A 15,706-nucleotide genomic window follows, 5' to 3' on the forward strand; every position below is an offset into this window, starting at 1 on the left:
GTGATCTTTCAAAAATAAAAAAATGACAAACACAACTATCAGGTCATCTCTGGTTGCAACATCTTTGATTAAGGTGCTTACAGATTGTTTACAACATAGCAACAGAATGGTTACAAAGGGTTTCTTACTTTAAAAGCAAGGACACGCGGGGAAAGGAGAGAACTACAGTGGTTAACGACAGGCAGTATCTGTGAGCTCCAGCCTCCGCCCCCTCGGCCCCCCCTCCTGACCAGTCCCAGGCTGCCCTAGTCTCCCCTCCTGCACTTGCTCCTCCTCCACCCAGACAGGAGACAGGATGTTGGCGGGACTCGTCTGAACTTGGAGCGGATCAGGTTTCTAGCAGAAAAATCAACTACATGTCAGCATGTGAGTAGTGATTAAAAAAAGGCAGAAGGCCATTAGACAAGACATTCTGGACTGCTGGTGTAATCCTGGTGGGGGGAGAACAGGAATATGCTGCCATGTGGCCTCAGTGTCCTCCCCAGCAAGGACTTTCAGTCTGCCCCAGGAAGCCTCCACGTACCCAAGGAAAGCTGGTAGACGTTTCTCAGACATTGGCACACATGCTGGGGTCTCCTCCTCTCACTTGTTCTCCTGCCCTATATGGCTTCATGCATCCCCACCCCCCAGATTCTGGAAGAAGAATGCAGAGAAACTGGCCCTTACAGAGGCCCTGCTGTTCTACACTAGCTCAAAACAACTATGAGACAAGAAAGGGGACAGAACAAGTGAGCAAAAGCTGTCACAACGGCAGTGGATGCTTTGAATACTGGATGGTGTCCAGGGCAGCCCCGATGTCATAGTTCTTGGTCTGTAGGAGCCTGGTGAGCCAGCCGCCTTCGTCTGAGAACCCCATGGACAGCATCTGGGAGAGGGACTCTATCAGCCGGGGGTCAGCTTCTGCCAGAGAGAGGACAAAAGCCATGAGGGCGAGTCCAGCCAGCCAGCACCCCGTGCCTGTGAAGCTGGCCCTTCCTCGGGCTCTTTGACCTTCAGAGTGAAGTTCCCAGGCCAGGGTTGACCAGCTTTCCCCGTAAAGGGCCAGAGAGTAAATATCTTAAGCTGTTGTGTGAGGCTATATGGTTTCTCACAACTACTCAGTTCTGCCATTACAGCATAAAACAGCCAGATGCTGTGTCAACAGACAGGCACGGCTGTGCTCCAGTAAAACTTCTATTCTGGACATTGCCATTTTAATTTCACCTAGTTTTCATATCTTGATTTTTTTCCAACCATGATAAAAATGAAAAACTCACTCTTGTCCCATAAGCTATAGGTTGCTGCCCCCTGCCCTGAGGCAGAGAACATACATAAACACTGGTAGCCCAAAGAGCCAAATCTGGCCCACAGCCGGGTTTTCACCTGTCTTACCATTTCAAACATTGTCGTCTTGTGATCATAACGAACCTAAGCAATATGTCAGCTGCCTTTCCTACTCAATGCACCCGGGGCTGCGCAGTCCTCATGTGGCCCTACCGCCAGGCACGCCACCCTCCACGGGTCGGCCTTCCCGGCTCCCGTAGGAGCTCTGAGATCGACATTTCCCTCAGGGAAACGGAAGGTGGACTCTGAATCCACTTCTAGGGGTATGTGGCGGTGCCAGAGCCTTGAAATCCCACCACCTTCATGACTCTGGGTCTGGAAGCTAAAGGGAGGGGACTAGATGCTCTGAAGGATAAAGGTAGAAATATAAAACTGTTTGAAATCACTTGCCTGGGGGCAGATGTGGGTACACCGCGGCCTCCTTCAGCCCTGTGGGCCCTTCCTGAGAAGAGTCTAGGGAGGCTGGCCCTTCGGACTCGGGCATCTGTAGAGACTGGAGTTCACCTGTAGACGGGTCTACTTCTTTTGAAGATAAATGAGTCCAGTCCTCGTCCCCTCCTGAACAGTTATCAGACTCCATCTGTTCCTGGAACAGAAGCAGTCATGAGCACACAAGGACCCACCCACAGCCCCAGTTCCTGGGAGAGGCAGGTGTGGACAAAGGGCAAGGAAAGTTCTAGCAGAGGGCTCACAGACTGAACTGTAACAGAAAAGCCATCAGCCAGCCATGTAAGCACCAGGCAGTGGCTGTGGCCTCTGGAGGGGGAGACTTGCCTCAGGCTGCCCCGGCTCTAGAGCTATCTTGTCCATCTGCTCCGCCAGAGACTGCGCAGCACCCTCCGTGTCCCCGTCCGGTTTGCTGGGGTCAGAAGAGCAGCTGCTCGGCTGAGAGCTACACTTCTCCTCCGTGCTGGAGCTGCCCGGAGAGACGGGCGTGAGGCGGCTTCTCTTCCCTCCATGTTCCACGTCAATATCCACTTCGATGCCTAGAGACACCGAGGAGGAAACAAAAACCAGTGAGGCCTTCACAGGGCCTCCCTGATGTGACACAGTGTGTGGGGCGCACGGGCTTACAGAGCCCTTCCATGTTCAGTCCCCCTGAGCGTCACGGATCAGGACAGAGTGGGATCTGCTACCCTCCACAGTCACACAGCCAGAGCAGGACCAGGCAAATGGATGGTCATTTCTTTATCTTCAAGATCCCAAGGGCTGACTGCTCCCAATATCCTGGCTTCTAGAAAAACTCTGCTGACTTGTCCACCTCATTGGACCTTTCTCTTCTTCCAACTTAAGGAAACTTTAATCTCCACTAACATCCCAGGTCAGCTTTGGAGCCAGAAAACCCATAAAGAGATCTTGTTTTTCCCTAAATGTGTGGGCAGCAGCTGTATGGCAGGCAGGGCCAAGCCCTAGGAATGGGGAGCCAAACCCCAGGTGGCCAGGCTGTCCCAGCCATGGCGCTGAGGACCACATGAAGCATCACACTTGTGTGTGGGGCCTAAGAATCCTGCTTAACTTTGTGAGGCTGGAAACACAGGCCAGCAGGTCTCCTCTGGTCTCTCACACGGGCACATGCTCACTGAGGACCCGGAAGGTGGTCCCTGGTGCTCTTTTTTAAGTTTGTTTTTGAGAGAAAAGTGACAACACACCAGCAGGAAGGGCAGAGACAGATGGACAGAGGATATGAAGCGAACTCTGCACAGAGAGCAGCAAGCCCGATGTGGGGCTCAAACTCAACAACCGTGAGATCATGACCTGAGCCAAAGTCAGACGCTTAACCTACTGAGCCACCCAGTGCCCTAATGTTTATTTTTGAGAGAGCGTTGAGTGGGAGAGAGGCAGGGAGAGAGAGATAGAATCTAAGCAGGCTCCATGCTGTCAACACAGAGCCTGGTGTAGGGCTCGATCTCACGAACCATTGAGATCACGACCTGAGTCAGACACTTAACTGACAGCTACCCAGACGCCAGGCTGTGTTTCTAACTAATTTCTCAAAGGACGACACGCCCACGGCTTAGAGTCAGCTCCTAAAGGCTATCTCGAAGACTCCCTGTCCCCCACCACAGCCTGCCCACTCCCAAAAGACAGCTTTCAATCCACACTGCTCTTCCTTGTTGGCTTCTTATTCTAGATCCACTTACCTCCCCTTCCCCTATGCTTTCAAAACTTTTAGTGACAACATAATGCCACTATATAAATATTGTTCTTTGCCAGCCCAAATACTGAACTTATTTCCTTGTAGTTTTTTTGGTTGTTTTTTTTTTTTTTGGCAACATTAACAACACTCACTTTTCTCATTTGCTCTCTCCGTATTCTGCCAACAGCTCTATGGAATTTTCTACCTGGGTTAAGTGCCAGATACCCCTACAGGTCCAGTTTTTCCCTGGAAACCATCCCTCTAGCACCACCCCCGGCTCTGCCCCATGCTGGCAGCTCCCTGGGCCAGAGGCACAGCTATGCTGCACCTGCCTCTCCTCTCCTACCTGCTGCCTCCCATCTTGCTCATGTTTTGGGTCCCGTATTTTGAGCACCTTCCTCGTTCTGTGTTTATGTCTTCATTTTGTTGGGTTGGGGGAGGGTCCGAGCCAAGGAAGATGACTAAGACCTTGCATACCTGAAAACAACTTTGTTCTGCTCTCACACTTGACAATCAGGTGGGGGTAGCTCTCTTGGTAGAAAAACCATTTTAGCTCAGGCTTTTGAGGTCACTGGTTGTTCCATGGTCTTCCGGCTTCCAGTGCTGGCGCTTTGAACTCTCCAGTTTTTAGGATAACCTGGAGCATTTCCAGAGCCTCCCTTTATCCAAAGGGCTCCGAAACCAGGCAATAAGCTCTGGTGTGGGGTTTTTGGTCATTGTCCAAGACAACTGGGGTCCCCTTCAATCCAGAGGTTAATGTCCTTAGTGCTGAGATGCTCTTACATTCTTTGCTCATTTCCTTCCTTCGGTTTTGTCTGTTCTTTTTAGCATTTCTATTATTCATCCTATACTGGGCCTCCAGGATCAATCCTCAAATCTTCTCACTTTTTCCCTCTTCTCATCTCTATTTGTTTTGCTTCTGGAATATCTCCTCAAGATGACCTGAAAATCTAAGCCCCCTTCTGAGGTCTTTGTTATTTTTCTTCTGGATTCTAAGAACATTCTTATCTGTTCTTATCTTGGAGCGCACCTGGGTGGCTCAGTCTGTCTTTGGCTCAGATCATGATTCTCACAGTTTGGAAGTTCAAGCCCCACGTCGGACTCTCTGCTGTCGGTGTGGAGTCCACCTCGTATCCTGTCTCCCTCTGCCTCTTCCTTGCTCACACGTGAGCTCTCTCTCTCAAAAATAAACACTAAAAAAAAATTTTTTTAATCTGTTGTCATTTTATGGTATCCTATTCTTTTTTCAAGGATAGAAATATATTTTTGTATCTCACTGAGGATGTTAACATTCTTTTTCCTGTAATGTCCTTTCCCAAGTTCCTTCTTGTCCATATGCTGAGATTTTTCCCAAATGGTCGGTGATCTATGGCAGTCGATCCTAGTGAGGCACTCCCTGTGGGGCCAGGGCCATCATTCATTTCCCTCTGCAGGGTGACTGGGTGTATGGCCAGGCATCAGGATCCTAGGCAGCAGAGCTGTGGGACTCTGCTCCAGCATGCTCGGCCTCCCCTGAGCAGGGACTCCCTAGCGCCTGCTAGAGACCCACTGCTCATTCATGGTGCCCAATTCCAGGCTGTGGACACAGGGCAGGGTAAGGTAATAGTGTCCTTAAGGCTAAAGCTTCCCTGGGTCCAGCAATTAAACATCAGGTCTTGTGCATGGGTTGGCAAGGGCCACCATCTGGCTGACCAGCCAGTGATCTCTACGTGATCCCCGAACAGTGGTCTTGACTGCTCCTTGGCCTCTCCTGGACCGTGAGCGGCCATCTTGCCTCTCACCAGTATTCCTGTGCAGGATGCGGGCTTCTGATGCCTCCACTGTTGGTCACTACCCTCCATCCATTTCCCACCTTCCAAAGTTTGATGTCCCCTCATCTTGTCCCCTATGATTTTTTCACCATGTTGTTTAATCCCTTTACTGTTATTTTGGTAGAGTTTGAGGAGCAGAGATAAAGACAGGCTTAGCTACCAATACCCACCCCCCCATCTGCCATAGTTAAGCTGTTTTTACCCTACTATCCTCCAATATTTCATCATGAAAGGTTCCAACAAACAGAAAATTTGGAACAGTACAATGAACACCCACATACTCTCACTTTTCTCTATGGATGAACGATGGGACTTCTGTCAATGAACGAGAGATTCTAGAAGCCAAGTTCTCCAACTGATGATAACCTGACACTTAGGGGCTTACAATATGTACCACAGTCTGTGCCCTGCTTCCCCCAAAGCCTCTGTGTGGGGAAGGGTTTTCTCAAGTCCTGGACGTCAGGGACTGCAAACTCAGGCCAGGAACAGTCCTGGGACTCAGCAGTGGACCTGCTCAGCTGGTTCTCATGGCACCTACCAAAAAAGGCCTTGGAGTTTTACTTTAAAGCCGCTGAGTCACTGCACATAGACTGCCCTCTGGGAGGTATTAACGGCTGTCCCTGGGCCCCTGCTCTGGGAACAGTCCCTTCTCGGCCGTTGGCAGTATGAGTCATCCTAGCCATCAGGTACTCATGAGAAAGGAAGATACCTACAACACCAGAGCTTAATCAATTCCTCAAGTGGCTCTCCGGGACTGAAATTACTCAAAGGCATATTTACTGAAACTTTACTTGTTTCGTAGAGCTCTAGGCTCCTCCCTAGTTGTAGAAAGCAACTCCACCCACTTTGAAAGACTTAAAAAGGGCCTTTACCCTCATCCCAAAACACCTGGGCACTGCCAAAATTATTCCCAGATGTCTTGAGTGGGGCACCCAGGTCAAGGTCTGAAACATGCCACAAGCTCAGATGGGTCTCCGGATGGACAGCAAATGTGACCCAGAGTGGCCTGGGAAGCCTTCAAAACACAGACCCCGGGCCCTACCCAAGACCCATTTACTAGAATCAAAAAAGTGGACCTGAGACTCTACACTGTTCCAAAGTTCCCTACCTGAACCTAAACTTGGCTTTAGGACTCACCGGCTTGTCTTGTTCGTTCTTTTTAGTGAAGGACTTTGTTCTTCAGAGTCCTTTTAGTAACATTCCCATATAACAAAATCTACACCCCAAAAACCCGTGTTGGTGATTCTGATGCTCAGCCAGGCTAGAGAACCACTGCCCATTAACTGTCTTCCAAAAAGAAGCTTCCCGTGCCCCTAAATCCCAGCCTTTGGAGGACCATCTCTCAAAATACCCAGGGCCTTCACGCTCTCAACACCACGTTGTAAGTGAGTGGCAGCTGGGGTTTAGCACTAGCTGATCTCTTGATTTGATGCCCCTTATAAAGCATTAACAACATTAGTTCTTTTCTCTCCCTCAAGTGCCTGAAACTCCAGTACAAAAACAGTATGTGGCCTGAGGTGTTGACGGGCAGCAATGCCAGGACATCACTGCTGCCGCAAAGCTGCATTCTGGGCTGAAGGAGTGGGAGCTGGGGTGCTCTCACGCTGGAGGTGAGGGCAGTCATGCCTCCCCTTCCACCAGCATCCTTTCAGACACTGGACATGACTTCTAGACCATCTGTGTGGGCACTTCCTGCCACTGCAGTCACAAAGCAGAGCACTTCTAGTCAGAGATCATGGAGCCACTATAATCTTGTCACCTTTGTAGTGGGCTATCACTGCCACAAAGCCCTGTCTGGAAGCCCCCACATCAAGACCAGCAGATGCAGAAGGTACTTTCTAAAGCCTCAGGCCAGGGGCACCTGGGTGGCTCAGTCAGTTAAACTTCAGACTTCAGCTCAGGTCATGATTCACAGTTCCTGAGTTCAAACCCCACATCAGACTCTGTGCTAGCTGCAGGGAGCCTGCTTGGGATTCTCTCTCTTTCGCTCTGTGCCTGTCCCCCATTCACCAGCGTGTGCACACTCTCCGAAATAAACTTAAAAAAAAAATTACAAAAATAAATAGATAAAGCCTAGGGCCAGTCACACCACCAGGAAGGTACTCGCTGTGGTTCACCCATGGAGAAACCTCACATCTGTGAAATCCAGTGTCACACAGAACTCCTTATCACACACTGCTCCCCAGCTCGGGCACAAGCCAGGCACGTAGAAAGCACCCAGAAAAGCTGGGGTTGCAAAGAAAAAAAAAAAGGGGGGGGGTGTGGAGGGGAGAAAAAAAGAAACAGCATCTCAGCTAACTGCTCACTTAAGTCCTTGGGTAAACCCAAGACTCACGTTCGGGGAAAGTGCAGACTGCCCTTTGTGGGAAGAACTATCTGAAGTGGACAGGCCAGCCCTGCAGCTGAGCCTCTTGGGATTATCCCAACCACACACTCACTGCTTCCAATTCACACCAGTGGAAAGCTCAAGAATTTGTCAGGGATTTCAACTGAGTGACCTGGGGTGCAGCACATGGCAAAGGTCAAGGTGAGCCAACAGATGCTCACCAGTATCAAAGGCACAGCAGTGACAACTCCTCTACAGTGTCCCAGGGGCAAGCCACCAGACAGCCACCCACTAGTTCTCGAAACGCTGCTGTCAAAGGACAAAGACAGCCACTTACCCAGAGGGCTGAGGGCAGCTGCCACACTCTCCCCTACGTTCTTAAGGAAATTCACGCTGGGGTCCTCCGATGGGCCAGAAGCTTTGATTTGCAAAAAACAAGGATGTTTAATTCAAAGCATGTTTCTCAGTAACTTGAACACCTGTTGCAATCCTATCAAGTTCATTATGGGTCCCCTCTATCCCCAGGGGCCTTGTCCTGGCAGCCCTCCCTCACTCTCTCCCACTCTCGGCCCCTTTGTGACCCCGGTGCTCAGAAACCTGTGGGGGATTCAGTACACGCAGTAGAAAAAATCGACCACGTTCTAGCTCAAACCACATCAAAAATCAAACAAACATCCCCATCTTTGTTCCAAAGGATGAGGTAAATCGAAGGACAGTTAATAAAATCAGAATAAAACCAAAATCCAAAAATCTAGAACACAAGCCACATGTAAGTTAACTTTGTGATTGTGTTTAAAAAGACTTGAGTGTGGGTGGGTGCCTGGGTGCCTCACCTGGTTGAGTGTTTGACTCTTGGTTGGTTTTGGCTCAGGTCATGAACTCATGACCCATAGGATCAAGCCCCACGTCAGGCTCTGCGCTGCCAGTGCGGAGCTTACTTGGGACTCTCTGCCCCTCCCCTGCTCTCTCTCAAAATAAGCCAAACATTTAAAAAAAAAAAAAAAAGAGAGAGAAAAAAATAAAAAAAGACTTGAGCAGAGGCACCTGGATAGCTCAGTCAGTACAGCATGGGACTCTTGATCTCAGGGTCGAGTTCAAGCTGCATGTTGGGTGTAGACCTTACTTTAAAAAAAAAAAGGGGGCGGTGGGGGTGCTCAGTCACTTAAGCATCAGACTCTTACTTTCAGCTCAGGTCATGATCTCAGCTTTGTGGGACTGAGCCCCACATCAAGCTCTGCACCAACAGTGTGGATCCCGCCCCGTCTACCCCTCCCCAGCTCATGCTCTGTCTCTCAAAATAAATATATAAACTTTAAGTAAGTAAGTAAATAAATAAATAAATAAAAGCCTTGAGCAGATTTAGCTGATTTTGCTGGCAGCCAACACAAAAGCAGCAGCGGGCATATCACAGAGGTGTGGGAGCTCTCAGGGCCTCCCTGCCTATAGGTGAGGGCCACCTCAGAAGGGCAGCATTGTGAGGCAGAAGCTGGGGGAAGATTACAGCTGATCACGCCTGGGCCGTGGCTAGATTCAGTGCAGGTGAGTTAGTGGCCTTGGGCACTTAGGTGCCTCAGTTTTCCAGCTATGAAATGAAGACAATGTCCCCCCACTTTGCAGGGTTTTGTTAGGATCAAATGCCGTGAACAGCTGTGAAGTGCCTGCCGGGCCACAGGCCCAGCAGCAGACTCGGGACTTGGGGAAGGCCCTCCGGCTCCACCAGGCCTGCCATCTCACCCAAGCCGGCAGACTCAAGCCTCACCTGACTCCGCCGCAGGGCTGGGGCGGGCATCCCCTGCACGAGGGGGACGTGGGCTCCAATTCCCCGGTGGGCCCATCTCCCAGCCAGGCCACCCAAAGTGCCCATGTTTCAGTTTCCGGAGCCAGCGGCTATGTGAGAAGCCCTGACGAGGAGCAAGCAGAGGGGTGGCACAACACCATGTCAGGGGACTCCCTCCGCCCCAGGCCCACTCCAGGCCCACCCCAGCCCTCAGGGAAGCCCTACTCACCTCGGAGAAGGGCCCAAAGGTGGTGGGGAAGACAAGCTTGTTGTGCTCTCTGTGCAAGCCCTTCCCCTCACAGGCAGCACACAAGTCATAGTCCGGGCAGACGCTGCATTTGTAGCGGGTCCCCACCACCGGCCCATTGCAACCATCACAGATCACGTTGGGGTGCACCATGCTGCGGGGTGCCTCCTGAGCACACGGGGGGCGGTGGTCCCGCCGGCACTCCTTCTTCTCTGCAGGAAGGACAGAGAGCCAAGAGGTGGGACCCCAGAAGTCTCCCATTCATCACCACCATAGGGCTTTCAGTTAGCAGGCCCCAGCCCTACTCTCCAGAGTCCCTGCAGAACTCAGCTGTTCAAGTGACAATAACAAAGGGACCTGAGAAACTGCCAGGAGGTTCCTGGTCCCTGTGCTGGTTACCCAGACGAGCGAGAAGTGGCAGGGAGCTGTGTCTACACAGCTTTGGCCTTGCCCCATATTACAATAAACCCCACAGCACCCCCAAAGCTGTCCCAGCCCAAGGCACTTGGTCTGGGCATAATCAAGAGTGAACCCAGAGATCCTCAGGCCCCACCCCATGCGGTGGACAGACTCCTTTCTCGGGCCAAGCACAGTGATGATTAAGTCTCGGTTTCAACCCACAGGTTCTTTCCCCCTCCCACTCTGAAGGGATTTCTCAAAAACCTCAAGCTGGCCTTACTTAGAAGAAGCACCCAGCTTCAGACCTTTACCTTTAATGTAAATACGGAAGATGTCATCCTTCACATAGGACATTGCCATGGTCAGCTCCTCGTCGCTGGAAAAGGCAACCAAGTCTCCATCCTCATCTAGATTGTTTAAAAGACAGCACGTGAGCACCCAGGGCTTCTCAGCCCAACACAAGCTGCTCAGAGGGGCTGAGGTCAACCCTAAAGGGGCACCTGCAGGCCTAGAAACTGAGGCACACCTGTGTGAGCCAGGGGCCAGCAGGGCTGAGGCCAGAGGTCAGAATGCCCTTTCACTCCCCACTGCCTGGAAGGTAAGCACCCCAACATGGGCCGTGGACGCCCACAGGAGACAGAGCATGTGTTCGCAGGGACAGCTGGCCACCTGCTCTGCCTTTAAGCCAGCTGTCCTGTAAACAGGTGCTGCCTCGGTCCACTTCCGACCACGCTTTAGACCCATCTTCAACTGCAGGAGATCCACACCTGTGATGGGTTCCTAGGGGCCCAGCCCTTCCAAAGGCCTTGGACCTCCTGTGGTTTAGGTCTGCCTACTTCCTGCTCCAATGAAGCTAAAGTATCTGTATGTACTCTTGCATTTTTAGACTTAGATTTAGCTAATGGTGTTCAAGTCCCACCACGTAGGCCAAACCACACAGTACATTACACCATGCAGACTGGGCCAGGTCTGTGGGCCACCACAGATGAAACGTCCACCACAAGAACAGGGGCAGGATATCATAAGGTGATTAACCAAAATATCCATCAACTAATGAATGCATAAACAAAATGTGGTATGTCTGTAAAATGGGAGACTATTCATCACAAAGGAATTAAGTACTGAACTATGCTACAGCACATGTAAACCTCGAAAATGTTATGCTAAGAAGCCAGTCACCAAAGAATACATAATTGTCAGATTCCATGTACAGATTTATGTGAAATGTCCAGAATAAGGACGTCCATACAGAAAAAGATCAGTGGTTGCTTAGGGGTGAGGAGAACAGGAAGAGAGCCAAAGGGTACACTTTCTTTGTAATGTGATGAAAAGGTTCTGAAAACTGTGATGATAGTTGCACAAGTCGCTCAAAACTGTGCACGTTAACAGTGGGTGAATTGTAAGTGAATTACAGCTCAATAAAGTCATCACAAAACAAAACAAAACAATCCAGAAGCGGGCAGACCAGCTGGCAGCACTCCTAAGGGAGGTCCCGGCGCTGCCCCTCCCCAGGGGCCGGCCTTGGCTGCCCGCCTCCCTCCCAGCCACAACCACTTCCCCACCCCACCCACCAGCAGCCACCAGTCACACCAGCGCAGCAAGAAACTGAGCTGGTTCCCGGGCTTCTGTCCCTCCACCGACGCTTCTGAAAAATGTTTTGCTTTTGGCCTTCTGTCCACTGCCAGGGGGGCAGTGTGCGCACTCGTCAGCCAGGCAGCCCTGCCTGAGCCCTCGCACCCCCGCGCTCGTTCTCCCGTCTCACTTCTGCCCCCGGCCGGCCCTTCCCGGGCCCTATCTGAACCCCCACCCGGCCCTAGCCAGCCCAGATTCGGCAGCCACAGGATGTCAGCGTAACCTGAGTGCCCGCCGGGAACCGGCTAGGACGCCCCCACGCGCCCTTGCCAAGATCTGCGACGTCACTGCAGGGGGAGGGGCGGCGCCCTGCGCCCCCGGGCCTGAAACCCACCAAGAGAGCCTTGCAGCACCCGGCCCAGAAGTGCGCCCGAGGCCGACTCGACGCCCACCCAGACAGCGGTCAGAGCAGACCCCGGCAGGCTCCTCCAGGCCGGACGAGAAGGGCCAGCCACCCCGCCCCGCACGGCAAGCCTGCGTCACGGCCCCGAGCAGCTGCCCGAGGGCGCCCGGCCCGCTCACCGCGATAGTGCGTCTGGAAGCCTCCGGGCCGCAGCGCGGGGAACAGGGCGGCCACCCGGCTCAGCAGCCGTTCGCAGGGTCCGGGCCCAGCCGCGACCTCCGCCTCGGCCTCCGCCTCCGCCTCGGGTTCTGGGCTGAAGCAGAAGCTGAAGCGGCGGATCTCACGGGCCGCGTCCTCCTTGCCCAGAAGGTAGGCCTTGACGGTGAGCGACGCCATCACTGCTTGTTGGTGAGGAGGAAGCGAGCTGGGCCGCAGCGGCAAAGAGCGCTCGGCTTTTGTAGAGAACGCGGGAAGCCCCGCCCAGGACGGCCTCCTGGGGGCGGGGACTCGGCGGCCCGCTCCGCCCCCCAGGCGAGCGCGAGCCGCCCTGCATAGGCCTCCAGCGCGCTCCCCCCTCTTCTCCCGCGTCCCCAAGTGTTCCCTCACAGTCTCCGGTACTCCCGTATTGCCGACACCTCTCCTCATGTCCTTAGCGCACCCCAAGAGACCGGCCTATGACTCCGACATCTAGGCCGGGACCCCGTCATCCTCACCTGAGGGGAGGCACCCCGAAGGGGTCCCGCCCCAAAGCCCTCCCAGGCTTGGGCCGGGCGGTGACTCAGCAAAGCAGAACGGAGGCCGCCGGGGATACCCAGCGCAGCGGGAGGGGGCCCACAGAGGCGGGAAGCCCCAGGCCAGAACAAACTAGTCCCCTAGGTGCTGTCCCGAGTCTGCATTCTTCACAGCCTCCCGAAGCACTCGGCTTCCCGGGTGGCAGCCCGCTCCACCGCCCCCAGCATCCCCTATGATGGCCCCTTACTGGCATGAGGGACATACCCCCAGCTCAGGCCTGAGGATCAGGGAGCTCCCAGTATAATAGAGGGTAAGGTTGAGCCCAGAGTCTCCTCACGCTCACCTGGCCGGAGGGCCAGCCAAGGCTTCCTGGAGCCTCGGTAGTCATTACGGGTTCACTGCAGCCCAGGGAGCTCCCCATGGGCAGCCAGGCACCCACCTGTCAGCGCAGAGCTCGGTTCAGCAGGTTGTGCCCCAACGGCCTGTGTGGTCTCAGGCCTGTGGGTCTCACGGGCACCCCAGGGGTCAGACCAACAGCCCTCCAGCTAGTAACCAAGAAACACTGCTTCATGTGACAAAATCCACCTGTTCACAAGGTCTGGAGGAAGTTGGGGGGGGGGGAAGGGGGTCTTGGAAGGAGGTGGGCAGGAAGGGTATATCATCCAATGTCATCTCCCAGGTCGGGTCCTGTGAGAAGTCAGACCTGCTGAGTCAAAATCCTGTCCTCTCATGGTGTGGTTTGTGGGAGCAGGTAAAACCTCAAGGGATGGGAAACCCAGAAGGGAAGGGTGGGTGGATTTGGCTCAGATGTGAAGGCGGTTTGCCCCTGGAAGCAGAGCAGGGACCTGTCCACAGGTGTGCCGGGTCCTCCCCAGGGGTTCCAGACTAGGCAAGTCTTCACACCCCCGCCCAGGCCAAAGAAGCCCTTTTTGAGAGGATATACCCTCTCAGACCCCTTCCTGCATCCCTATTGGGAGCCTGGGAAACTGACCCAATGCCCAGTGCCCCGCAGACAGGGTCAGGGGGTGCCGGGCAGAAGCTGCAGGGCCCACAGGTGTCCATGGGGGTGACTCAGCAGCCTGGGAGCCTGGCAGCCCAGAACAGGCTGAGCCAAGAGCCCAGCGTCCCACCTCCCCCCAGGTTTCAGCAGCCTCATCTGAATCAGTGGGAGCACAGAAGGAAAGCCCTTCAGGAAGGGCTCAAGGTGCGGCCCCTGTCCAAACAAGCAGCGGAAACAGACGCTGCCAGCAGAACCTCCTTTGCTTTCTCCTCTGTTCAGCCCCATTTGGGACCATGATTTGAGAGGAGGGATGAGGAGTTTAGGTGAAAAGGGGGTGGCAGGGAATGGGGCCCAGGGAAACCAACCTGGAGCCCCGCCCCCCCCCCTCCCAGCTCTAGAGAGTCCCAGCTGTGACCTTCCCAGGATGCCCTACTGTTGAACATGGCCCTTGCCCTGCCCTCCCCCAAGGCCAGTGAGAAGTAAACAAGGCGGCAGCTGGGGAACCCCCTGGCAGGGCCCTCTCGCCTGCCGGGTGAGGTCAGGTGGTCTGGCCAGCAGTGAGTCAGCGTCCCATGACCACCGTCATAACAGGGGGATCCCCGCCCCGCTGCCACCTATCTCAGCAACATTTTAACAAGCAGCCAGGCAGCAGGGGTGGGGGGCAGGACAGAGCCATGAGAGCTCAGAGAGGCCAGGGTGGCAGGGAGCTGGCAGCGTGGAGACCAGAGCCAACCAGAAGGGGTCCAATGCCCCTTTCTGACATCCGTTGTCTTTCCCCTTCTTGGGTGTCAGGGACCTCCCCTATGCCCCACTTGCACCTGAGCCAGAAGACCCACTATCTACTGGGCCTGCCATCTTTGGGCATATGACAAGCCTCTCAGTTTCCCCATCTTTGAAATGGGGCTAGAATGGGGCCGCTCCCAGGCAATGCCCCTAGGCTTTGCTAGCTGTTGTTTGGCTGCCTTTGGGGGCGTCCACTGGGCGTAGGGATGTCAGGAAGGAGACTACAGTCGGGGTTGAGGTGAAAGTGTGGGGAGCACAGAAGAGACCCGGGTCAGGTTTTCTGGGGGACGAGCAGGAGTGGCTGGGAGGTTATCTGGTTTAGTTTATTGCTGTCTGGGATGTTGTAACCACCTCAATTCCGCCCTCCTATTCCTCCCCCTTAAAGAAGTAACCCCATCCCTTGACAATGGTTTTCTGAAGTTCCCTGTATTTTCTTTGGGATGTGGAGCCAAGCTTATAGGTGGATGCTGGGGCAACCAGAGACAAGGCCACCGCAGGACTCAGGCCAGGCTGCTGTAGGTCACCTCAAGGAAACCAGGATCACAGGGGATCAGGCCCCTCCAGAACCCAGCACTGGGTCCAGGGACTGAGTTTGTCCATGGAGGAACAGAGTGGTTCGTGGGTGGGAGTCCCACACTGAGCTCCACTGTTCTCCCTCACAAGGGAGAGACACACCCTTGGTTCCTAACCATGCTAACTCATTCCACCTGGTGACTTTCCTCTGGCTCCTTCCTGCGCCTACCTGGAACCCTCCCTCCCTCCTCTTGCAACCCAACCTCTCCATAATTGTCACCTCCTCCATGAGGCCTTTCCTGAGCAACCCCTTGGGAAAATCCCCAGACACTGAATATTACCTGCATTTAACCCTTCCTGCAAAAGTGCATGGCCCAACCAAGAGTGTAGGGGCAGGTGGGGGCACCATGACAGGGTGAGGGTGGGGTGGGTCTGGGAGTGTTTCTAAAGAAAAAGGGCTCAAGGTAAGTGTCATCAGGGAAATGGAATAATGCCACGGAGAGTCACGGTTGGGAGAGTTAGGTAATGCTAAGTTGCCTAACTTAGCACCTGGGAGCACATGGCTGCTGGAGGACAGGAGCAGTGGTTCTGGGCTCAGCCACCTGCCCAGCATTCCCCGGGGGGCGGGACACTTGGGTCCTGAAGGGAGCATTGAGGGTCACCCTCCACGTCTGTCAGAGCCG

The 15,706-nt window shown here is 53.8% G+C and overlaps 1 protein-coding gene across 2 annotated transcripts; it reads right to left on the reverse strand.

Annotated features, from left to right (window-relative positions):
- Nucleotides 1–43: 43 nt before the first annotated feature.
- SQSTM1 (sequestosome 1) lies at nucleotides 44–12,445 on the reverse strand. Of its 2 annotated transcripts, XM_042932554.1 has the most exons (8): nucleotides 12,175–12,445; nucleotides 10,332–10,427; nucleotides 9,604–9,833; nucleotides 9,357–9,498; nucleotides 7,935–8,015; nucleotides 2,098–2,309; nucleotides 1,714–1,909; nucleotides 44–900 (listed from the first exon to the last, which is right to left on the reverse strand). In XM_042932554.1, exons 1-8 carry the CDS (start codon nucleotides 12,389–12,391, stop codon nucleotides 743–745), a joined length of 1,332 nt encoding a protein of 443 aa, XP_042788488.1. In that variant the 5' UTR covers nucleotides 12,392–12,445; the 3' UTR covers nucleotides 44–742. The 2 variants fall into 2 exon arrangements, with proteins under 2 accessions (XP_042788488.1, XP_042788498.1); XM_042932564.1 differs by lacking the exon at nucleotides 7,935–8,015.
- Between the last annotated feature and the right edge of the window lie 3,261 nt (nucleotides 12,446–15,706).

Source organism: Panthera leo, chromosome A1 (assembly GCF_018350215.1).
Source record: "Panthera leo isolate Ple1 chromosome A1, P.leo_Ple1_pat1.1, whole genome shotgun sequence".
Taxonomy (NCBI): Eukaryota; Metazoa; Chordata; class Mammalia; order Carnivora; family Felidae; genus Panthera; species Panthera leo.